The sequence below is a fragment of the Uranotaenia lowii genome, chromosome 2, assembly GCF_029784155.1.
Source record: "Uranotaenia lowii strain MFRU-FL chromosome 2, ASM2978415v1, whole genome shotgun sequence".
Lineage (NCBI taxonomy): Eukaryota > Metazoa > Arthropoda > Insecta > Diptera > Culicidae > Uranotaenia > Uranotaenia lowii.
In genome coordinates, this window is record NC_073692.1 from 326,500,177 (window position 1) to 326,526,462 (window position 26,286).

General features: G+C 37.1%; 1 protein-coding gene across 3 annotated transcripts; it reads left to right on the forward strand.

The window, feature by feature from the left end:
- Positions 1-2,056: 2,056 nt before the first annotated feature.
- On the forward strand, positions 2,057-22,175 carry LOC129749274 (alpha-tocopherol transfer protein-like). 3 transcript variants are annotated; one of them, XM_055744214.1, is made up of 4 exons: positions 2,057-2,214; positions 20,869-21,231; positions 21,295-21,534; positions 21,628-22,175. In XM_055744214.1, the coding sequence occupies exons 2-4, from the start codon at positions 20,930-20,932 to the stop codon at positions 22,010-22,012; spliced, it is 927 nt and encodes a 308-aa protein (XP_055600189.1). In that variant the 5' UTR covers positions 2,057-2,214; positions 20,869-20,929; the 3' UTR covers positions 22,013-22,175. The 3 variants fall into 3 exon arrangements, with proteins under 3 accessions (XP_055600189.1, XP_055600190.1, XP_055600191.1); XM_055744215.1 differs by lacking the exon at positions 2,057-2,214 and adding an exon at positions 2,362-2,500; XM_055744216.1 differs by lacking the exon at positions 2,057-2,214 and adding an exon at positions 2,718-2,739.
- The last annotated feature ends 4,111 nt before the right edge of the window (positions 22,176-26,286 follow it).

Consider the following 26,286-nt stretch of genomic DNA (forward strand, 5'->3'; position numbering starts at 1 on the left):
ACGGTGAAATCGATGAAATCGTTTATTTAAAAAATCAAATTAAACTTCTTTTTCAAGTTTAATTAGTATAAAATACAGGAAAAATATTCAGTTAGGCTTCCGCTTTTCCATATCCGAATTGCCGGGCCTTACGCTTAACCCCTGCCATCAGATTTTGTACAGCCATCTTGTCCATCTTCTTCGCCGCAGAAAGCCAGTTTGCCTTGAACTGTTGTTCGTCCTTAGCAGTTTTTTTGGTCTTCTTTAGGTTCCGCTTGACAATAGCCCAGTATTTCTCAATTGGGCGGAGATCTGGTGTGTTGGGAGGGTTCTTGTCATTGGGAACTACCTGCACGTTGTTGGCGGCGTACCACTCCATGGCCTTTTTACCGTAATGACAAGATACAAATCCGGCCAAATAAGTACGGGACAACCGTGTTTCTTCAGGAAAGGCAGCAGACGTTTATTCAAACACTCTATCACGTAAATTTCTTGGTTGACAGTCCCGGAAGCTATGAAAATGCTGCTTTTCAGGCCACAGATACAGATGGCTTGCCAAACCAGATATTTCTTCGCGAACTTTGACAGTTTCATGTGCTGGAAAATATCTGCTACCTTTCTCCTTCCTTGTGCTGTATAAAACTCCTGTCCCGGAAGCTGCTTTCAGTCGGCTTTGACGTAGGTTTCGTCGTCCATTACCAAGCAGTCAAACTTCGTCAGCATCGTCGTGTACAGCCTCCGGGATCGCGCGTATTTTGTCGTATTTTGTTTATCATCGCGATTTGAAGTCACTACCTTCTTGTAAGTCGATAGTCCGGCTCGTTTTTTGGCTCGATGCACGGTTGTAGACGATTCACTCAGCTTATTTGCGGCATCTCGGAGAGAAAGGTTAGGGTTTCGCTTGAAACTACCGGCAACTCTCTTAGTCGTCTCAGCGGCTTCCGGTTTTCGATTTCCCCCCGTTCCAGACTTGCTGGCTGTCGACAGACCTTCCCCAAACACTTTTATCACATTTGTTACGGTTGATTTGGCAACTTTTAGCGATTTTGCCAGCTTTGCGTGCGAGTAGCTCGGATTTTCGCGAGTTGGTTTTGGCGATTTAGTCAGTTTTGGCAATTTTCGCCTTTTTAAAGTGCTTGACTAAATTTGACAATAAATGACACAACCTTCACTACTGACATTGGCACAAATGACAAAATGGAAAAACATACAAAATAAATTTTGTTATTTTGGTGAATTAAGTCAATTCTTTCAGTTTGGTCAAATTATTAGATGTTTTTTCTCATTTTTGTAAATTTCTTCAAATGATATGATTTTTGTTTTGTTCTCTTTGGCCGATTTTTAATTTCTGTTATTTTGGACATGCCATTTTTTGTTAATCTTGCTATTTTGTCATTTTTGTTTTTTTTTTTGGAATTTGAGCCATATTACTCATTTTGGTTGTTTTAATATTTTTCTATCATTTTGATAATTTTTGTAATTGGTATTCTTCATTTTGGTCAGTTTTATCATTATTGTCGTTATAGTACGCGCTTGTTAATCGGTTGATTTTGAATCGGACCTTTTTGGGAGTTGAGTTCAAAGCAAGTTTTACTCTATTATCGGATATGTTGTCGAAATAATTTTTGTTATAAACATCATTTGACATATTTATGAACTTTGCCAAATTTTTTAGAAACGTCATTTTTGACAAATTTATCAAATCAATCCAATTTGTGCATTTTATCGATTGTCGTTTTTGCAAATTTTATAAAATAATTTCCCATTTATTTATTTTAAATACATCATTTCACAAACACCAAATAAATCAATTTTCAAAAACAGGTCCACCTTAACTATGTATGTAGATAACCTAGACAAGATGCTATAATCAGTATTCTATCCATAAGTGTTATATTATTGTCACACAACACAACTGCACACCTTCACATTGGCGAAACTTGTCAATTTGCTCGCTTTGCCTTATCAGAAGAAGAAAAGAGAATGCGAGAAACCGTATGTCATGTACCTTGTAGTATTGTTTTATCAGTGAAACAGTTTGTTGTAGGACTATCCTTCGTTTAGTAGACATCGAGCTTCCTCCCTAACCAGAATCATTCGTTGTGTTGTAACCGATTTTCGGAAGTCGTGTTCCCGGTTTGTTCGACGTCAGTCAATCGTCGCATTGTCGTCGCACGCGTTTGCTTTTCTTTCCAGGCAGGTGTCCTTCAAAACGGCTGAGTAAACTCAAAACCGGTAATACAATCCACCTAATTGTTGTTTGAGCCTTTGCTGATTAGGTTTTTTGTTTTATTGCACGCGACCTCGCACAAGCAATTCTTAGGCAGTTTTTGTTGTTATTTCCCAGTTGGAGATGACTAGGGCGTTGCACCAACTTGAACGTCCTAGATGTAGATAACACCAGTTGAAACCGATCTCGGTTGAGTCGTGCTCGATAACATTCTGTGCTGGGCTTAGAAGAGAGAGAAAAGGAAAACCGTTCAATCGTTCACAAGTTGTCAAGAGTCTGGCTATCGTTTCGGTGCGTTTCATCAAAGTGTGATTTTATTGGTCGGGGTTTTCGATCAACAAATAAAAAGCTGCAACTCATCGGCGGGTTCTAGGAAAATTGCTTCAATTCGCGATAGCAAATGTGGTTTGGAAAATTCGTCACTATGAGTGCATGAATTGCATATAGTATATAGGACAGCTAGGATACGTCAAAGCCTAGTAGGAGCAACTGAAAATCGTTGAATTCATTCATTCTCACAATCAGTCAACGTAAGAACGTGATAAGTGTATTTCTCTATTTAGTGCTGATCTGCCGTGATATGTGACGTAGGGCTAGGTGGGGTAATTATGAACAAAATTTCTTCATTTGGTACAATTACAGCCACCATTTGTTTATTTCTTATCACAAACTCTGAAAAGCTGCCAGCAATGAATGTTTCCGTGCCCTTCATCATTCTGTAGAACAACTTTTTTTTTGGTCGCAACCCATGTCCTTGAGACGTCTGTTCATATTTACCCCACTGTCTAGGGGGTAACTATGAACACGGATTACGAACTTGGTATAAAATTTTTGAAAAGTAACAGTAGTTATACGTTATATTTATCCATAGTAAACAGTTTATGGTGATTTTTTACTTAAAAAATAATGTTCATAATTACCCCAAACTCTGTTCATAATTACCCCGGACTAAATTCATTTTTACCCCGAGACTTGTCCAATATGATTTATATGGTGTCAGAATATCTCAATTCAACACCAAATAATGAAAATTATTAGCAGTAATAAGAAAATAAGTTGTTTTATAAAAACTCAATTCAATTTATGTATAAAACTTGCAAAATATACAAATAACATGAAAATTAAGATGTAAAACAATAGAAAAACAACTATTTAGTGTTCTTTTTTAATGATATTTTTCTATTTTTTGTTTCGAGAGTTTTATTTCTTTGTTGTATCTTTTACGTTTTGGTCTTTGATTTGGTCTTTTTTGTATCTTTTACGTTTCTTTATGTCTAATCAGAACATTTTTATTTGAGAGGACATCTCCATACGTGTGAAATTTTAGACGAGTTAGGCTACTCGATAGTTTTTACATCCGTTTAGTATGTCCTGCGCAGCAAACATCAAGTCTTTACCAAAATGTCGTGGGCTAGGCTTTCCTTGTACGTGCAAAGTATCATGAAATTGAAACCTATACATACACAGAAAATTCGAAAATATTTTAAAATGGTTGTTTTACAAAAACACTCATTAATATCCAATAGGATCAGTGAACAGTCATTTTTTACAAGGCTTGTCAGTTCTATATGATCGACAGTTTTTAAAATATTTACTCTCATAAATTTATTTTATCACCTGTATGAAATTTCACATAAGTAGCTCTATTCTTTAAAAAAATAATTTTAAGTACTACCGAAGTTTTCGTCAACAAACTGAAAGAGAAAATCTTCAACCAAAAGATATGGGTCTTGACTCAAACATTCAATCATGTTTGACTAATAAATCAATCATGTTTGACTGAATGTTTGAGTCAAGACCCATCTCTGGGTCGCAATTTAAAAATAGAAATTAGGCGGTGCCAAACACCGAAATTGGCTGGATATCCAAATACGGCAAAATGCATCATTTCTCATCATAGCTGACAACCCGTGCAGGATATGAGAAGGCAATGCAAATCTTGCCGTGCTTAAAAATGTCCAAACTTGATTCCAACTACCGTAAGATGAAATGATGGGAATAGAAATAGACCAAGAAAAATGATTATGATCACATGGGAGAACTATTCCCTTCATTCCGATAGACATCGACACTCAACCAGTATAATATTCATACGCCAGGTTGGTCTCCTGTAGTAGAATGTTAATACATGGGCCCCGGAGAGGCGCAAGATGTGGGTTCAAGTCTCACCGGGAGACAAGGCGAATTTTTTTCGCATGTTTTTCAACATCGATTTTTTCTTATCTAGGTAGTCCCTGAAATTTCATCTAAGTTGGATTCATTTCTCTACAAAAAAAAGTTTCGCTGACTGAATGTTTGAGTCAAGACCCATCTCTGGGTCGCAATTTAAAAAAAAAATTAAAAAAAAATATTCGAACAAATTAACATAGAAAAAAGTATCTAAGTATAAAAATAAGACTACAAGAAAATAGATTTAGGATTTTTGTTATCCAGGTGTAACACATAAACAATTATTTTTTGCTGGAATTCTAATGTTCTGAATAGAATCACGTTGTTCAAGCATACAGGAAAATTAAACTTTTTGATCTTTGCTTTGTGGACTTATTCATCACAAACATTTCTTCAAGTTTAGTTTATAACCTTGTTATTTATCACTACAAAAAAAACTGGTTTTGGAAGGACGTAAAACCTGTATTCGGTATTAGATAACTATTCCTGGGATACAGGTTTTTGGTTTTGGTATTACCGGAAAAACTAATGCCTGTCTATCCACCTTTCTTTCAAATTTCTATAAATTAAATTCTCTTTAGTTTTCATTCCGCCGCACATGCCATTAAAATTATAATCATCAGAAAAACTATTACGCACCAATCACTTAATCTAAGAAAACATTTGACTGCTTTTTTTCTATCAATAAAAAGCAAGTTCTTATCACTTATTTTTTAAATAAAATTAAGACTTGTTTAAATGTGATAACAGGTTGAGTTTTTTTTAAATTTCAGTTTTATTCACTTTTGAAATTTTATTTTCAGTTTTGATAAAATTGTGTTCAAAGGGTTATGCCAGAACTGGTATAGCTTTTTTTCTAAATCCGAATCACTTTTTTAGAAAAAAAAATCAATTTCTCAAAAATTCAAAACCTAGCACTTAACACATTGCGGACCTTATTTTAATATGAAATTTGTTGAATTAGATCTAGTGGATTCTGTGATATATAATGCCGAGTGTTGATGTTTCCCAGCTAAGATTTCTTCACGATCCTTAATGTGTTAAGACCTTACAGAAGAAGGGGGAGGGCTAGTTTTGTAAGAAATTTCTTACAAGGGGAGGAGGGGGAAAGGGGTCTGGAAATGCTTGGGTAATTAGTGAATGGCCTCCTAAGTTGATGAAAACTATGGGGTAAATATGAACACTCATTTGTGAATCACTGCGAATAAAATTTTTCAAAATTTCTTCAAAATCCAGACAAAGCATCATAAACTGGATGTAAAACAAGTGATAACAACATTCTGGCTGGATTTCACTTTCTTATAATTATGTAACCTTCTTTAAAGTTGAAATGTGTTTTGTTTTTTAAGTTTATTTGAATAAGAATCAAAAACCTTTCAAGTTTTGTTTTGTTTTTTTTTTCACGTATAATCTTTAAAAGATAAAATATTATATCCGAAGGGAATCAAAATCATGTTAAAATTTTTAATTTTTTTTTTTTTAGCTTGTCAATTCATAACATTTGTTCATGCTTTATGTTCAAAGCGTTTAGCCAACAAACTGTTTTTATACGAAATGTTATCGCATTTAGGAACACTTTCCCCTATTAACAGTGATGTATGAATCCTTTGGTTGGACAGTGCACAGTACACATTGTAGGGGGAGTGTTCTTTTTGAGGACAATACGTTTTGAATATATAGCATAGCATGAATTTTTTTAAAGAATTTATAACTTCCAAAATCTTTTAAAATTCGTACAAGGTTTTGATACGTTTTTATGCATTATTTTGACTTCAATGAATTATACGTAAAGATGCCCAGAATAAAAACTGTTTATGTGTATATGGATCGGTATCGATTTTTCAAAAAGGCGTTAGCGTCATGGCCGTAGGAACGGGGGGGGTTTTGGGGGTTAAACCCCCCCCATGAGTGTCCAGAAAAGCAGGCGAAGTATTCTACTCTACATAAAAAAATTTAAATTTTTCAATTAAATTTTGATCATTGAGTAAGATAATTCAAGAGTAACAATCTTGACTCCGAGATAATGCCAAAAACACATCTAAAGCTCAGAATTCTGCTACAGTTTTTCGAAATTGTCTTCCTTGTTGATAGAAACTTGTTCTGAACATAAGATTTTACATGAAATTAAACTCATTCCAGAGGTTCTGATTCCATATTATAAAATTTTTAATTGCATTCTTTTTTCATTTTGCGAATTTTGTATTCATTTAATTTTCTCTTGATTATCGGTCCGAATCATCATTAGAAAATAGATGTGAAAAGCTGTTCTTCAGTCGTTTAAATCTGGTTTTGCATTTCGTTCAAAATTTGATTCTTGTTTTTTTTTAAACTCCTTTGTATTTTTAATATTTAGACAATAATTCTCCAAATATGAAAAAAAATAGAAACCATCCTGAGTTTATATTTGATATTCATTAGAAGTTCTAAACTCCATTTTCTGAAATCCCATTTTTAAAAAGGATCTTATGCAAAATTCAAAAATTACAAAGCCTCAAAAAAAAAATTAAGCCGTTTCAAATAAAGAATTGTTAAAAAAAAGCCTCAAAATGGCAATTCAAAATTCTGAATTCATTTTTTTGCATACATCAGAAATCGTATTGAAATTGGGTAACAGATTGAAAATCAAATTCTGAGTTCAGGTGCAGAATTTAGATTCAGAATTAATATTCAAAATTCAGATTCAGATTCAGTACCTAAATGAGTTTCACAATCAAAATAAAATTATCAATATGATTATTTCGTTGGGAAATTCAAAATGGCAGAAGATCGCGTTATTATAATTTTAGGTTATTAGTTACATTTGAAAATCTTAAATTTTTTACCATGTGATTTTGAATACATGATTCTTCAGAAAATTACAATTTTAAAGTATAATTTGAGTTTATTTAGCCATTTTTAAATAAAAAAAAACTGATTTCTACAGGTTGCATCATTAGGATGAATCTGATATTAACTTCAAAAAACCCCGCCAATTTTAGTTGATTTTTAAAAACAAACAAGATTCTTTAAGAAAATTTCACGCCACTTATTTCAACCCAGATTTAGAGTACGACATCGATAAAATGTCCATTTCCATTTGATATTCAAAAGCAGCTCTTTTGCAGGCATTCTGCTTAATATTGACCAGCATTTCGGGCTTAAGTTCATAAGTATTCTTCGATTAGCAGGCGTAAACTTTACTTTTCAAATTTATTCTCACAGAGGCTGACGAATAGAAACCTGGCAATTTGCTACAGAACCGAACTCAAAGAAATTCGTCACCAAACTACGGATCGTCTTGTTTGTAGGCGCTTAGTTCCTGCCATATTTTCTACGAAAACATGCATAGTTTTCAAATTCAAGCAATATTTTTTTATGTAAAGCGTTACAATTTTAGTGCGTTCTTTAGCTGTGTATCAACTCAAAGCTAAAATGGTAGTAAATTACGATTTGAAGCTGTGTTCATCTGTCAAAATCGATTGAAAAATAGCTGAGTTACTCAACGTGTAAATCGGATACAGCGTGTTAGCGCACGCTATATATTAAAAAAAAACATCAACAGGATTTATATTATGGAACTGATTTTCAATGGCAAATATTTTCTAACATCTTTTTGGTGTATTGTTTAACATTGTTTATTTTCTAGTTTTTTCAAAAGCCACACTTCAAACTAAAATTGAAAATAAGGAATGATTTAGCAAGAATCAGATTTGAACCATAAAATTTTAATCTATTCCTTTTACTTTTGAAAGCTTGATTCATTCTGAAGGCTTTCTTTGGAAACATTTCAAATCAAATAAGACTAACTAACCTAATTTTTGAGTTAATTCAAATTTTTCAAGTTTTGTTTTTTGTAACTTATGGATTTCTTATATAAATATAGTTTACCATTTCAAAGATTTAGTGATATTTTTTCAAAATTTTCTATGTAATACAAAAAGCTGTTAAGGTGAAAGAACTTAAAAATATATAACCAAAAAGTATAAAAACAATTCTTTTCAATTTGTATAATTGATGCATTGTTTGAGCAAAAATATCATAGAAAAAAAAACGGGTGGCCTAAAACCCCCCCCATGAGGCGGTTCTTCCTACGGCCCTGGTTAGCGTCAAATGTAAATAAATCGAGATAATAGCTAGGCGAAAAATTTCGTTCGTCGACCTACATTTTGAGCATACTCCTATGTCAAATCAATGGTTTGTGTTCAAGATTTTACCGAAACATCGATGTTGGCGCATTCGCTTTTTATTCAAATCGATATTGTTTTTCTACACAAATATAATGGAATATTAGATTAAAAAAAGTATTCTGCTTAATAAGCCTGCTTCTCCGCTTAATTTTCACAGGGGCTTTCAAAATTTTACAATACAATTTTGTTTTGACATTTTGTGTGAGTATATTTGCAGTTCAGACAAATTTAAGAAATTGAAAAATGAAAAATCTCTCTTTTCAAGCTTTGACAAGAAAACGTTAAAACATGTTTAAACTCATAAAGTACAAACGTCAACGAGTCTTAAAACATATTGTAACTAAACTAAACTTCAGCATGAATAAAAAAGAAATTATGCTAACTTTAGACAAGCAACTGAATCTGAAATGTACTAAATGTACGTTTATTTTTCTAAAAAGCATTAGAACTTAAATTTAGAAACACTGTTTTGAAGCTCTGGCGTAATCTCCGTAATAAAAGGAAGTGAAAATTTCACACTGAATTCTCAATTAGTTGTTTGACGTTTAGTTTTGATGACATATGTATAAATCTTAATTAATTAAATCAATTTTAAAAAACTGTCGCTATTTCCACAGATATTGAAACTCTCAAAAAATTAGATTTCACACGATCACAAATATCTTCCGGAAGCTAATGAACAAAGTTTTGTAAAAATTAGAAAAAAACTCAACGGTTTCAAAGCTGTTTAGTTATGCTTTTCGAATTAAAATGTTATTTTTTTACTGCATTATAGTCAGCTGCCAGGGATTGGAAATCAAGCTCTTTTGGGCGAGCTTCACTTAAATCAAACACTAGTTTAGAGAGAAAGCTCGAAAGAACGTTAGCTCATGCTTTTAAAGAGGCTCGAGCTTGTTGGTTCAATCGATTCTAATTTGATGACCTGGTACATTCTAATCTTTGTGTGTTTTTGCACTAGTAGCTATGAAGCTATTAATTTTTGGAAAAACTCGGATGAAACGCCAAAAAAAGGTCTTGTCGAGATAGTTAATGAAATCAACGTTTAAGGTGCTAGTTACTAGTAAAAGTTACAAGCCTAGTTACTACAGAATAGTATATTATCGAAAATTTTGCCAACAGACGTCAATTTAATATCTCAAAGTTACTAGAGCTAGAACCCACATTGATATTTATATTTTTTGCTATGAGTCCTTTTATAAATAATCCAAACTTTCAATAAATTGGAGCAACTTGAACAAAAGCTTACAAGCAAAAATTTTTTATTCAATCTACAATTCACAAAATCGAAAATTGATTTATTTCTCTCTCAAACAAAAAGGTGATATAATTCTTAACTTCAACAGTTTGATTTAGCTCTTTCGAATGTTTGAATTTTCGAAGAATTTATAAAATTTTTCAATAAAATACCTCAAACTTCATTTACTCGCAGAAGGACAATTTGAGCATTGAGTGGTGAGCGAAAATGGGCTCTCAGATTTCTTCGTTTTTGAGCTGCAAGATCTTTGATGTTTTGCCGCTTAGGCGAGAGCGTTTCAATCCCTGGTAGCTGCTATATATACCCATGTATACCCATTAAAAAATGTCATTCATGTTCCTAATGTCCTAGTAAGACTTTGATACCCAAATTTTATCTGAATGATTCAATTATTACACTAGTTCACTTTTTTTTTAATCATTCACTAACTCAAATTTTTAATGTAAAATCGTGCGCTGAGTCCAAAATTGAAACTAAAATAGCAAAGTTGCAAATTTTTGAAGTTATGCTTCAAATACAAAATTTTGGAAATAAGCACTCCTTTTTTTCTACAAAAGTACGTATTTTCTTAAACAAATTTTCATGAGGATTTGTTTCGTTCTACCTATAGTATAAATTACGCACTGCAACATGATTTACACACTGTTTCTCAATTTTCACTACCATAAAATTTTTGATTTTTCACTTTAATCAATTTTAAAAAATGTTTTTTTACTTAAATTTGTTGACTTGGGGCGAACAGAGCACTATCAATCAGGCAAAATTAGCGTTTTCTGCCGTATAATCTAGCAGTGAATTTAACTCGATGAAGTCAACTTAATAATAGAGCTACAGCTTGACTTGTTTCATCTGTCGAATTTAGCCTATTGGTAAGGTGTCGGAGAGGTAATCAGTAGACTCGAGTTCGATTTCTGTTCGAAGGGATTTTTTTCACATACCATTCATGGTTGATTTTTTTGATTGTTGCATTATACGGCTAGTAGCATCTTCCCCCAAGTTACACAGATTAAATCGATTGGCTTTTTTGAATTTTAATATTGTTTTATGAAAACTTTTCCATGGCATCCAATTTTGAAAACGTCTTTAATGAAACATAGAAAATGCTTCATTATTCGTGTGTTTTAAAAGATCCCTGAAAGTTTTGCTAAAACTTGAATAAAACACTATCTTAAGAGTGTTGTAAAAAGTATTGCTAAAGATTCAATAAAACACATACTTTCCTATTTTCATTAGGGCTTTGGTAACTATTTTAATAAAGCTCTCAATGCGCTTTTAAAACTAGCGTTCAAGCCATGTTGAAAAACTGTTTTATCGGAACATTGGATGATGAAACTAAGTGACAGATGATTTGACAATCGAGAAGAACGTATACACGCTTAGACTTTTTTTCCTCTTTTTAAGATAGCATAACCTGTTTTGAAAGTATTAACACTCAAAATTGAGAAAAACTGGCTATCAATATGATATAAATTAACACAGCCAATTCATCTGAATAATAAAAACAACTTTGTTGCATCCGTATTCAAATTTCAAAATAACCGCAAATGAAATGAAATGAAATGGAATCCAGAAGGACATCGGAGAAAAGCCAGACCCAGAAACCGGCGAAACCTAGCTGCCGAAATCCGAACTGTCGACGAGAATCTTCACTGGGACCAAGTGAAGACGCTGGCTCTGGATCGTCAACAGTGAAGGTCTTTTACCACGGCCCTATGCATCGGAGGATCGACGCGAGAACATTAACTAACTAACTTACTGAATAATCCAATTATTATTGTATATTTTGAAATACATTCATGTAAGCAAATGCATATGTACACTGATTGAGTCAGTGCAAAATTGTTAAGTAACGTTTACATGAGTAAATTTGAACTTTTGTGTTTGTATGAGAAAATTGAATATTTTGTACTGAAAAATCATCATCATTTTGTTTCTTCTGTGCCATCGAGCCTGCTAATGGGTTTTGTACCAATTAATATATTTTTCGAAGACAATTACTTCGTGTCTTATTTGACAATAAATTTATTAGCTTCTGGCATTGAGTTGAGTTATTGTCTTTTAACATTGATAAACAATTAATTCAATTGACACCACAGATGTCTGCTCACGTGTATATAACTTTTGTTCACATATTCGATGAAATATTTGATTCAATCAGTATTCTGCAAAATAGGCGCATATAGCCCGCTTCTCCCCTAAATTGGCACAAAAACCATTAAGAGGCTCGGTTCCACAGAAGAATAAAAACGATATTGATTTTTCAGTACAAAATATTCAATTTTCCTATACAAACTTAGAGGTTCAAGTTTGCTTATAAAAACTTTACTTAACAATTCTGTAAAAAATCATGTTTGAGTTTTGAGCAAAAACGAAGCTTTTGAAACCCCGGGGCTTAGGAAATTCAAAAAAGACCCCAAATCGACTCAGTCTTATGTACAGTTGTCGTTCGAAAAATATAATATGTTCTATTTACACATTATATGTTTTTTATATTGAAATTATCCATCCTACCAGTATGATTTAAAATATTTGCAGGATATTTTTTTATTGATACATGCATTTGACTACAAATGATACACTATACTACACTCATGTCGTGATTTGTGGCTTGTTTTGCCACACGTCTCAGATCAGCATTAGTGCTGATCCGTTTCCCCGTCTTCTCTAATTTGGCACTCATGCGGACTTTTGATGCGGACCCTTGATGCGGACCCTTGATGCAGACCTTTGATGCGGACCTTTAATGCGGACCCTTGATGCGGACCCTTGATGCGGACCTTTTGATGCGGACCCTTGATGCTGACCCTTGATGCGGACCCTTTGATGCGGACCCTTGATGCGGACCTTTAATGCGGACCCCTGATGTGGACCCTTGATGCGGACCTTTTGATACGGACCCTTTGATGCGGACCCTTTGATGCGGACCCTTTGATGCAGACCCTTGATGCGGACCCTTGATGCGGACCCTTGATGCGGACCCTTGATGCGGACCCTTGATGCGGACCCTTGATGCGGACCTTTGATGCGGACCCTTGATGCGGACCTTTGATGCGGACCACCAAGCACAAGCACTACTTGTTGCTCATAAGAGCTCCGATTTCAGAATGACGTCTTAAGCGAACAGGTTGCTTTATTTATAGCGAGTGATACCCGCGCGTCACGTTTAAAATACTCGGGTGGGCAGAGGAAAACGCGAGTGGATTTTTTTCTTTCTTTTCTTCTTACCAGAACGCGCGTTCGCGTTGCTGTGGGTTTCAGACCAAAAGTGCATAGGGTTACCAACGGACAAATATTGTATTAAATTTAACTATATATATTTTTTTTATTTATTATTATTATTATTATTTCCAGTTCTAGTACATTATCCTACAATACTTAACTACTGTACTCTTTAATCAAATACACTGAATATAACCATGTTATGAAAACGTGATGGTATTTTTGTAATTCGTTTTGGTCGTTCTCTTTGCTCTAACATTTTCGTTATATCTTTTTCCGGAATTTCAATTTCCGGGCTATTTTCATAAGTTTGACTGTCCACTTCTTGAATTGTATTAGGAACCCTTTTGATGTCATCAACTATTCTTGCATATGTAACTCCTCTTTCGCTTTGTATTACAACTTTTGCTCCATCTCTTGTCAAAACAGTGTAACGTTCTTCTGAAAATGTTGGGTCTCCTTTCGATTTATTGTTATTGGCCAAAAGTACTTTGTCTCCCACAACAATATCTGATGGTTCTGCGTTCCTTTTGGCATCTGCATATCTTTTGCTCTCGAGTTTTGATGAAGCATCTTTTTCTCGCACATCTGTTCGATCTAGTTGTTCCATTAAGTTTGTTTCCCATAAAAATGGAAATGTTCCTCTGTATTTCCATCCGACCAATAATTCAAAAGGCGTAACGCCGAAACGAGAAAGGGGTCTCACTTTGTTGTGCACGTGAACATATTTTTCTAATGCTACTTTCCAATTTATGTTATCGATTTTTGCCGCAGTCAAAGCATCTTTCAATCCCTTGTTTTGTCGCTCAACTGCTCCGTTGGACTGAGCACATAACGGGATAGACTTACGTATCTTCACTCCTCTGTCTTCCCAGGTTTTACAAAACTTTTCACTCTGGAATGGTGGACCATTATCGCTGTGTAGTGCTAAGGGATATCCCCATGTGAGGAAAATTCGATTAAGCGCTTCGTTCGTACTGTTGACGTCCGTGAATTTCATTTCAACCACATGAAGATATCTCGAATATGTATCTACTACTACCAGAAATTCCCCTGAACCACAGTCGTTGTATTTGAAAAAATCTATTTGAAGGATTTCCCACGGTCCTTTGGGTAATTCACGGTTAGTTAATGGAATTGGTTGATTTCTCCTTGAAAGACGAAAACAGGTTTCGCATCCTTTTACAAATATATCCACCTGTTTCGCCATTCCTGGCCACCAGAAATAGTTTCTCACAATTTTTTTCATCGAAGATGCCCCTATGTGTCCTTGATGTGCTGATTGAAGTGCTTTATTCCGGAGTGCAATCGGTAAAACAAGTCGATCTGAGTGGAATACTAATGATCCAAGCACTCGCAAATGTTTTGATTCTGACTCATATCTTTTATGATTTCTGTTCCAACGTCTTGTTTTGATTGCTGATCTGATTTCCTCTAGTTCCACATCTTGTTCAGATTCTTTTTCAATTTCTTCCCAAGTAAGTTCAATTGATCCTGTATCCAGGAAAAACAGAAGATGTTTCTCGGAAGCATCAACGAATGGCTCGTTGTTTTGCGTTTCGTTCACCAGACGGGAAAGTGCATCGGCAATGTTCATTTCTCCTGGTATGTGAGCTACTTTGAAGTTGAATGGCTATAGTCGTAGTGCCCAAGTCTCTGCTCGTGAAACTGCTCTTTTCCCTATTCGATGTTGTCCTCCAAAAATGAATTTATTTGATTCAGCATCTGTGCGGATCGTAAATTCAACATTAAGTAGATATGTTGAAAAGCGTTCTACTCCCCAGACCATCGCCAGTGCTTCTTTTTGGGTTTGGGGGTATTTTTGTTCCGTCGGAGTCAGTGCTTTAGAAGCACATGCTATTATTCTTGGCTTACAGTCCTGGTCATATTGCACTAGAACAGCCCCAAGGCCATGAGGAGAAGCGTCAACAAACAGTTCAGTTTCATCTTGTCTGTTAAAATATCCAAGAGTTTTTATGGTATTCCATGAACAGTTTCTTAATTCCTCGAATTCACTGTCAATCTCTTGATTCCAATAAAATTTATCTGCTTTCGCTAGCTCCCTTAGATGTCTTGTTTTATCTGCTCTTAGCGGAATAAATCTTTCCAAGAACGTGATAAGCCCTAAGAAACTTCTGACTTCTGACTGTGATTCCGGTTGACGGAAGTTCTTTATTGCACTGATTTTTTCGTCCTCAACTTGCCAGCCCTTTGAGGATAATGTGAATCCAAGAAACTTCACACTTTTCTGACCAAATGCACATTTTGCTAAGTTAATTGCTACGTTATGTTCTTGTAGCTTATTCATCGTTTGCTTCAATCTGAGATCATGTTCCTCTTTCGTTTTACCAAATACTAGTATGTCGTCCAGATAATTTACGACTCCATTGCATTGGGTTAATATTACTGTTTGCATGACCTCTTGAAAAATGTCTGGTGCATTTGTTAGTCCAAATTGTAGACGACAGCACCTATACAGAGCATCACCAGCGAAGAAATTTGTTAAATGTCGACACGATTCGTCCAGTACTATATGAAAGAAGGCGTTTTTCATATCGATTGTTGAAAAATATGTTGCATCATGTAACTGTAACAGTATTGATTCGAAAGTGGGCATTTTAAATGGTGTTCTGTGTATGCACTTGTTGGGACCTCGCAAGTCGACAACCAGTCGAATATCGTTATTTCCTTTCGGGATAACCAACAGAGAGGAACAAAAGCTTTTATCCATTTCGGAATTAACTTTTTCAATTATGCCTGTATCAAGTAGCTCCTTTAGCTTGTTTTGGGTAAGTTCTTTGAATGCCGCTGGAATATGTGTATAGACATTTCTGGAGGGTGGTATCGAGGTATCATAGTTTAATTTTATTGGAGGCACGTTGAATTTTGGAAACTCTTGTTGCTGGGACGCTTTGATACCAGCAAGGGCAAGAAATTCACATCGCCAAGTCGAATCATTTCTTTGTACTGGCACATCTATGCCAACTGCCAAAAGACTATACCTCACGGCTGTATTGAATCCAAGAAGAGATCTCGAGTCTCTTACTACATAAAATTTTTCAATAGTGACTGGTCTGTCATTTGAAACAAACAGCTCAGCACAGAAAGTTGCTATGACGTCTATGTTACCTTCTGATGCATACGCTCGCAAGACTTTATCAGATTCATAGCTCAATTCATATAATTGTTCTTTTGTTTTTCTATTCCGAAGCAGCTTGTCAAATGTTGACGATGTTATAGTATTAACCTGGGCACCCGAGTCAATGAAAAAGGATACTGGTGTTCCTGCAACATGTCCCGATACATATCCAGAATTTTCGTTTGTAAAAGAAGTGTTTCTTTCCCATGATGTAATTTTTACATTCTGTAAAATTAGTAATTTTAGATTTAGTTAGTTTAGAAAGTATTTTATTTTCAGTTTTCCATCACCTCATCTTCTACAAAATCTTCGTTTTGTTTAATACACGCGATTTTCTTTGGCTGTTCCTCTTCGTTGTCTTCTCGAAATCTTTTCCTGGAGTTTACCATTGATTGCTTACATGCCCTCTTTATATGCCCCGATTCATTGCAAATATGGCAAACTTTTGTCCTGTATTCGCAATCATCCGGGGAGTGATAAGTGCTCAAGCATCTCCAGCAAGCTTTCGGGTAGTAACTCTTTCTTTCGAGATACTTAGTGTTACTTCCACGTCCTCGTCCATGAAAATATCCACGTCTATTTTGGCCACCGCGGTTATTGGAGATGTTTGGTCTGGTTTTATAAGAAACTGCTGCAACTGTTACTAGTTTCTGTTGGTGTAACCTTTGATATTCTTCTTCGTTTTCCAGCTCCACCTCACGGTTCCTTACATGGTCAATAAACTGACCCAGTGTTCCACCTTCCGTGAGCACACGATATGCTAGTGTCCTGATCCGGCTGTCTTTCGATCCTCTGGTGATGGTGCGTGAAATGGCTTCGAACTCTTCACTTGGCAAATTGAAGTTACACAGTTTGGATGCTTGGGTCACCCTGTTGACGTACTCCATATTTGTTTCACTGGGTTTCTGCACCATATTTGAAAGCTTCATTTTTTGCGACAAGGAATATGCACTTGAATTGAAGTAGCTGTCTAATCGAGATATTGCGTTGGAATAAGGTTGGATTTTCTCGTCAGGCATCCCTTGTTGAGTTGTCGTGCTTTTCAGTAAGTCCAAAAGATAGGAACCGGCTTTCATTTTTAAAACATCTATTTTGATGTTTTCATCGCTGGTTTGGGCTATATTGAATGCCGAGTTGATAACATTTTTCCAATGTTCGTAGCTACGTTTATTGATTTCAGTTTCGCCATTGATAGGGATACATTCGAAAATGTTTACAAAATTCATTTGATTCATCGCTCTGCGTTCATCTGTCTCTGCGGTCGTTTTACTCTCGACAAAACTGGCCAAAGCACGGCGCAATTCCTCATTCTCCTTTTCGAGTTTTTCCATTTTTGCTTTCATTTTGTTGATTTCTTCCAGAGGATTTATGTTTGACTTCCTGTAATTATAAGAAACACAGGTTTTAGGATTTTTTTTTTCAGTTACCGGATGATTAATATTTCAAACACTTTGCCTATTCAATCAAAGTTCTTTTTTTCTGTAATCTGCCTTTACAATCAGATTGACATGAGTTGCTGCTTTCCACAAAAGAAATATCACATTTGATCTTCCTTTTTTTTCAAAATATCTCTGCCTTTACCATCAGAGTATTTACATTGATCATCTCTGCCTTTACCATCAGAGTGTCTACCTAAAGTATCTCTGCCTTTACTATCAGAGTACTATCTAAATCAAGATTTTTTTTTTTTAACTTCGCCATTTCAATCGAAGTCAAAAAAAAACCCAATTTATTAATCATTTTGAACTTCGCCATTCCAATCGAAGTTAAGATCTGAACATCGCCTTCACTATCGATGTCCATTGATTATATTCTTATTGGTTTCCATATACAAAACTCACCTTTTTTTGGGAGAATCACCAAACAAACTTTTCAGTGAAGTTTTGGTTTTCTCCTGTGGCTTAACTTTTCCAGAGCTGCTACCGTCTGCGCCATTGTCGTGATTTGTGGCTTGTTTTGCCACACGTCTCAGATCAGCATTAGTGCTGATCCGTTTCCCCGTCTTCTCTAATTTGGCACTCATGCGGACTTTTGATGCGGACCCTTGATGCGGACCCTTGATGCAGACCTTTGATGCGGACCTTTAATGCGGACCCTTGATGCGGACCCTTGATGCGGACCTTTTGATGCGGACCCTTGATGCTGACCCTTGATGCGGACCCTTTGATGCGGACCCTTGATGCGGACCTTTAATGCGGACCCCTGATGTGGACCCTTGATGCGGACCTTTTGATACGGACCCTTTGATGCGGACCCTTTGATGCGGACCCTTTGATGCAGACCCTTGATGCGGACCCTTGATGCGGACCCTTGATGCGGACCCTTGATGCGGACCCTTGATGCGGACCCTTGATGCGGACCTTTGATGCGGACCCTTGATGCGGACCTTTGATGCGGACCACCAAGCACAAGCACTACTTGTTGCTCATAAGAGCTCCGATTTCAGAATGACGTCTTAAGCGAACAGGTTGCTTTATTTATAGCGAGTGATACCCGCGCGTCACGTTTAAAATACTCGGGTGGGCAGAGGAAAACGCGAGTGGATTTTTTTCTTTCTTTTCTTCTTACCAGAACGCGCGTTCGCGTTGCTATGGGTTTCAGACCAAAAGTGCATAGGGTTACCAACGGACAAATATTGTATTAAATTTAACTATATATATTTTTTTTATTTATTATTATTATTATTATTTCCAGTTCTAGTACATTATCCTACAACTCAGGCAAATTTTTATTAAAATTTTCATAAGACGCGTCTTATGAACCACTTTTTTGAGTGCAAAATTGGTTTTCATAACAGTCTTATGCAATTCTTTCAATTTTCATAGGAACAACTTTTTTTTTGTAAATTCTTTATTTGAAACGGCTCATACCTTTAGACTTTGAGAAGCCAAACTCGTTTTGTTTGATTACAATTGTGTGCTTATATCTAGTTCACTTTTTTAAGAAAAAAGAAGATAGGTAGGGAAACATAAAAATAAAAAGAATTATAGTCGAAGATCAATAGCTTTTAGGAAAAGTTATATTTCGAACATATAGTCCAAGTCCATCACAGCTACACAGAAATTTTTTTTGACTATAACGTGTCACTGAAAACTGCAACCTTTAAAATAAATTACCTGTAATTAACAAAACCTGTAATTTTAAACTGTTTCCCTTGAAAGTTAACGAAGATTCATTTATTATTACTGCAAATGTCCTGTATAAAAGTTGTACACTAAAAATTAAACGTCACGTAATGTTGTTTTCGACCTGTAAAATTACGGTTAATGTCCTGCTTCTTTTTGTTACAGGACATTTGCGTAATTTTACAGGTAATAATTTTTGCTGTGTAACACATCTCTCACTGGAACGTCGGGTGGTTTTCCTCGGGCCCGAAGGGAATCTATGAAGTTAGCTCTGGTGACAAGTTGGTCCTCACACGACCAAACAATATGCTCGATGTCATGGTAACCTAGGCCGCAACCGCATAAATTGCTGCCAGCAATATTTATACGATAGAGTACCGCATTCAAGGAAGAATGATTGGACATGAGGCGGGAAAATATACGAATAAAATCCCGACTCAAGTTTAACCTATTAAACCAGGGTTTAAGGCTTACCTTTGGGATAATCGAGTGGAGCACCCGACCCTTCTCATCCTCTTCCCATTTGCGCTGCCAGTTGATAAGAGAGTTTCTCCGAGCCAAGAAGTAAAATTCGTTGCATACGATTTCACGCTGGTAAATGTTGCCTTCCATCGCACCCACCTTAGGAACATCTTTTGATAAATAGAAAAAAAACGACATTGCGAAAATACAATGAACACGTTTATTCATTCCTTCAGTTTTTTCATCGTCAGCCGGAGCATTGTTAAATTATTTGTTTTCCTAAATGCATAGTTAAATGTGATTGTGTTCTTTTAAATGGTTAGTTTGAGTTCAAGTTTCTATTTTTGCAAACTTTGAATATACTTGCGAACTTAAAATACATTTTTGGTTTACTTCTCAGCATACTAACCGGCCAAAGCGCAAGGCCAAAGAACCGGATGCGGCAAACAAATTTATTGGATCCGGGTGTCGATTTGCTGCTAGTGGTGACCATAGTGCATGCATGATGTTATTTCAAACGAATTTAACGAAATATAAAAAGTAAACAACAAATAACTTGAATTTTTATCATTATACGTGACATTTCCTGTTTCTATAAAATCCTCTTATGAAAAGCAAATACCGCTCTTTGATGTTAGTGTTCATCTCAGAATTCATTCGCGTCATAAGACAATCTTATGAATTTCAATGATTTTTCTTATGGCACCACTTCATGAGAGAATCTTATGGCATGTATAATAATATTTTTCTGAGTGTACATAAGATACAATGGATGACGATAGTGGGATTGTTTTAAAACCTATATTGAAATAATTCTTTGGTTTAAAATGCATGTATAAAACAAATTTGAAAACAAAAGTGAAAAGTACATTCTTAATTGTCTAGCTTACGACAAAATTAGCATTTTTGTCAAATGAATGCCAAAAATCGATGATAATTCTCAAGGCGACACATACCTAATGCACCAGCTAAATCGAAAAGAACAGGTGTTTGCCCAGCCAACCAGAAGTTACGTTTAGCAATCGCTCAATTTAATCCAACTGGGCTGATAAGATATCGAAGTTCTGCTATCTCGCGCGAACGTATCTAAACCAAACATAAATTTGACTTTTCTTGTCTTTCAGGGTTCGAAAGCAACGCTTCAAACGTACGTAGGAAGCTAATTGCACTTGTATATCGTTCACCATGACTTCGCTACGTCCGTTGGCTCCAGAATTGGCAACCAAAGCCAGGGAAGAACTGAACGAAGTCACTGCCCGTGTTCCGGAAGATCTCGAAGCTCTGAAAGCATGGCTCGCCAAACAACCACACTTGAATCCCCGAACCGACGATCAATTCCTGGTAGGGTTTCTCAGGGGCTGCAAGTTTAGTCTGGAGAAGACTAAGGAAAAATTAGACACTTATTACACTGTGAAAACTGCACTTCCGGAGTTTTTCGAGGACCGGGATCCGTGTGACCAAAAAATTCAAGAGTACGCTCAATTGGGGTGAGTTCCTTTCCAAATGTTTACAAATCCTGTTCAGTAATTTTTTTCAATCATTTATTTCAGTGTGAACCTCCCACTTCCTCACACTATGGGTGTGGACGGACCAAGGATTATCCTAGTCCGGATGGGGGCTTACGATCCAAGCAAGCGCAGCATAGTTGATGTGATGAAGGTGTGCTACATGATCACCGATTTGCTAGTACTGAATGACGATACCTCGGTAATTGCTGGACACATGGTGCTCGTGGATCTACGCGGTATAACATTTTCCTCGTTGTCACAATTCAGTCCAACTTTCATCAAGTGAGTACACTTTAATTTCCAGCTATGACTGGAGTCATCTTATGAGAAATTGGCAACCTCTTAGCTCACCTAAAAAACTAAAATTTCTTCCAGGAAAATGACTTCGGTGATTGAAGCATTTCCGATCCGTACCAAGGGTATACATTTCGTGAACCCATCGTCTGGATTTGACGCTCTCTTCAAACTGTTCCACGGTTTCCTAAGCAAAAAGATACAGGAGCGGATTGCCGTCCACGATACGTTCGAAGCGCTGCATAAGGTGATTCCAAAATCTCACCTTCCGGAAGAATATGGAGGAAGTGGAGGAAAACTGACAGCTATCATCGACGACTGTACCGCCAATCTGGTGGCCCACAAGTCGTTCTTTCTCGAAGATGCCAAATATCGAAATGACGAACGGAAACGACCCGGAAGACCGAAAACGGCCAGTACTCTGTTTGGTGTGGAAGGATCTTTTAGAAGCCTAGAGTTTGACTGAGGAAGCTATCTGCCCATCATTGACCAACCATTTCATTGGAATTGATTTCCCAATAACTTTATCGGTTCTATAATATTAAAAATTATAGTTGTTAGAATTTTGGAGTTTTGGCTTGTGACAATGTACAGAATTCATGTCGAGGTTCTAATTTGGTAAGCAAATAAATTGAATTCAAACATTGACTAAACCGTTAAACGAACTTTAAGCTAAATATCCAAGCAATTGTTCACCTTCAGCACAAAAATTGTCGGTTTTTAATCATTCTTCCATAGTTTTCGCATAGTGGCACGAATTTAGATCCAACTAAATTATTAACTTCTTTATATGCATGTTTTCGGCCGTTAATTGTGTCAATCGTTTCGTACAACTTACTGATTAGCAGCTCCACAGTCTTCTTTTTTTTTCCTGGTAAATCTCTGGAACATCCTGGCTTGAATCACCAACAAAAAAAATGGTAAGAGATCTACAGGATGTCCCTGAAAAAGCACATTTCGAGTTGGTAGCAAAATTTTACGACGATTTTCCCACAAGATTGACCTTTTTTATCACTTCTCAAATAAAAAGAATTTGATTACGCTGGATTAAATTCCTAACCTTAATTGACATAATGAAATAGTTCGTCTGATCTATGGTCCAATAATTGATTTTTTGCAGGTTTTGGTCACGAAACAAGAATTTAGGACTTCTTGATTGAATCCTAGTTCAAAAGCCACTTGACAGACTGTCACGAAATTTTGCCTTTGTTAACATTAACTATATTTATTTATTTATTTATTTCACACACCGTCTTGGATTCAAATATCCTACAGACTGATCTTAATATCTAAGGTTCTTAATCCTATGTTTAAACATCGTTTTGGACACATTAAAATCAAACAAATTGTTCACAACATTAAAACACTGAAAACAGCTAAAAGTTGTCTTCCTCGCAGATGTCTGGATGGTGCAAAAAAGCATATTTACTTCATTAAGTAGAGCTGCACAATCCACTTTGCCGGTAACAGATCAAACACGAATAGCCGTTTTAGTTTTACACGTCTGGAAGAGAGGGTTTCTAAATTTATCAACATGCACCGACTCTCATAATCCGGCAGATTGATGGGGTCGCTCCACGAAAGTGACCTGAGAGCGTAACGAATGCAAGATTGCTGCACTCTTTCGATTCGAAGACTCCAAGATGTATGGTAAGGAGCCCACACGCAAGCGGCGTACTCCAATACACTTCTCACCAAGTAACAGTACACAGCTTTAAGAGTGTATACATCCTGAAAAGATTGTGAATTGCGCCTCACGAATCCAAGAACAGAGAAAGCCTTCGCTGTGATGGCACTGATATGGTCGCTGAACGTTGGTTTTTTATCTACGATGACGCCCAGATCGTTCATGGAGCTGACTTGTTCGATGCTGGTACCGTTGATACTGTACTCGAAACAGACATTGGACTGACGGCGACTAAAAGTTATGGACTTGCATTTTTTTATGTTCAACTGCATCCCATTTTCCAAGCACCACAGGAGAAGCTCGTCAATGTCAGATTTAAGAGCGTGGCAATCTAGAACCGATGAGATTATTTTATAGATCTTAAGATCATCAGCCTATAGCAGCATACAGGATTTCAAACGGAAAGCCAGATCGTTCACAAAAAGAACAAAAATCAAAGGGCCTAGAATACTGCCTTGCGGGACACCTGAGGTCAAATAAAAAATACGCGAACGTGATGTATTGATCTTGACAAACGCTCTTCGATCGGTTAAATACGATTGAAGCCATTCGGTCATCCAAGGGGGAAGACCCATGTGAACCAGCTTTTCAATGGCGAGTCTATGAGGAACTTTGTCGAAAGCCTTACTAAAGTCAAAGTAGACTGCATCCACTTGTCGACGCTTCTCGATTTCGGTTGATAGGAAGTTGGTGTAACACATCAGGTTTGACACTGTGGATCGCTTCCTAACGAATCCGTGTTGATAGTCAGAGATCAAGTGACGAGTGGCGTTATAGAGCACCGAGTGAACCATGCTCTCAAAGACTTTGGCTATGCAACACAGGATTGAAATTCCTCGGTAACTTTCCACGGAATTACGGCAATCGGATTTATGTATCGGAGTTATCGAGGCGGTCTTCCACATCGTAGGAAACTTCCGTTCGTGAAGAGAACGATTGAAAAGCAGGCAGATAGGCAGCTTCAGTGATTCTGCGCATTCCCTCAAGAATACTGGTGGTAGTAGATCAGTTCCAGGACCTTTTTTGATGTTCAGCTTTTCCAGCTCGGATAGGACATCACGTTGCGTAAAGTTAAAGGATGGTAGCGTAATGTCATGCGTAGGAATACCCTGTCTACTCGCATCAGAAAGCTCAGGTGAATTGGGATTGTTCACGCTGCTGAAGAAGTCGGCATACAGATTGGCCGATTCCTCAATTGAATCTGCGGACAATTCGGGGTACTTCATTTGCTCAGGTATACAGTTGCTTGACTTGCGGTTCTTCACAAACGTGCAGAAACTAGATGGGTTGTCCTTCAAGTTTAATTCCATTTGGTCGATGTAGCTACGAAATGATGCGGCTTGGCACTCGTTGTATCGAGTTTCGAGTTGTCTTAGACTTTCTTTATCCTGTTGGGACTTGGAACGTAGAAAACGCTTTCGAGACTTGCGTACAATATTTCGAAGATGACGAAGTTCAGAAGACCACCACGGAAGTTTGGTTGTGTTGAGACGTCTCCGCTTACGTGGGATGATCCTATTCATGACATCAAAAAGCTTTCCGTAAAACAGCACCGTTGCGTCATCCGTTGATTTGTCACCGAGTAACTCAAGCCAGTTGATCGAAGACAGACTTTGATTCAACACAGTATAGTCACACCTTGCAAAGTCGAGCTCTAATTCACCGTAGTTTGTTGGAAAGTGTGCGTCACCGTTATTATTGATGGTAACGCAGAGCACGAAAGGCTTGTGGTGTGCATCTGGTCTCAAAAGACTTGAAGGGGGTTCAATCACTTCAATGTCACAAGTGTCACTAACGAAAGCGAGATCAAGAATACGGTCATTTGCGTTCCGTAGAGAATTAACTTGCCTAAGACCAGTAACCAACATCGTTTCGGTGAATGTTGACTCTGCTTCAGTCGATGCATTGGTGGGTATATAACAGTTTAGTTCCTCGTCATAAACCCAAACAAGTCCCGGTAGATTATAGTCCCCCAGAACAACGATTGTGTCGTTTTCAGAAGAAAAATTGCAAATCTCCTGAACAGCCGAAGCGTGCAAAGAGTAAACTTCAGCAGGAGAAGAAGGCCGTATGTAGATACCACAAAGATAAATCGTGGACTCCGTGAGTTTCAAAGTGACAGCCACTTGTTCCAAGGGGCTGGATTCACTCAGCGTGACCGATGAACAATGCAAAGACGACTTTACAGCAATTAGCACACCACCACCCCGAAGAAAGGAACTAGTTTGAACGTTACGGTCACATCTAAATACTGAATAGTGCGAAGTGAGCTCGGAATTAAGAACGTCAGGGCGTAGCCAAGTTTCCGTTAAAACGATAATGTCGTAATCGCAAGCAGCCGCGCTGAGATAGAAGTCGTTCGTTTTCGTTCTCATACCTCGGACGTTCTGGTAGTATATTGTGAATTGACGCCGGGAAAGGGTGGAAGTCAGATGCACGGTGCGTTCGGTGTGTTCTGGAGGAGCAGTTGATGTGAGTCCGACAATGGTAGTACACCCGTCAGGCTGCGTTGAGGTTCTGGTATAGGTGTCTGTTTCGGCGCTGGATTCTCGGATGCAAGCGATGGACTCAAATTGTTCCACGCGAGTGCTGCGAGAAGAGAAATCATCAGGGCAGAACGTCGCTCTACAGCCAACAAACTCACCTGATAAAGGAGCTTGGGAGATCCCTTGACCAGGTCCACACGCAGGAGCGGGGCGACTTTGATGGCTGGAACCAGATGCGTGATTCATAAAAAGACCGGGTACAAGCTCGACTGCGGTGGAGGGTCCAGGGACTCCCATAATACTCGGCTGCAGGCACCCCGCTGATGTTGAGCACGAAACAGTTGTTGTTGGATTAGCAAAGTCGTCTGTGGTATGCATGCTGAAAACCGGAAATACTTGGCGATTGGGATGATTGTTTGAATACTTGCCTGCGGGTGGGATTCGGAAGACCCCTTCCCGTTCCACAAAGACAGGACCGGGATGACTCTGAAGGCTGGAACAAAATGAATGTAGAAATCGGCTGTTGATGATGGACGGCACGGCTGTTTTGGGTGGGTAAGGGTCTTC

Bases quoted from the DNA above. Each gene is read 5' to 3' on its own strand.
- LOC129749274 (XM_055744214.1), top strand. From the start codon at position 20,930: ATGACTTCGCTACGTCCGTTGGCTCCAGAATTGGCAACCAAAGCCAGG. The intron at 21,232-21,294 runs GTGAGTTCCTTT...CATTTATTTCAG, and splicing joins CAAGAGTACGCTCAATTGGG to TGTGAACCTCCCACTTCCTC. The intron at 21,535-21,627 runs GTGAGTACACTT...AATTTCTTCCAG, and splicing joins TTCAGTCCAACTTTCATCAA to GAAAATGACTTCGGTGATTG.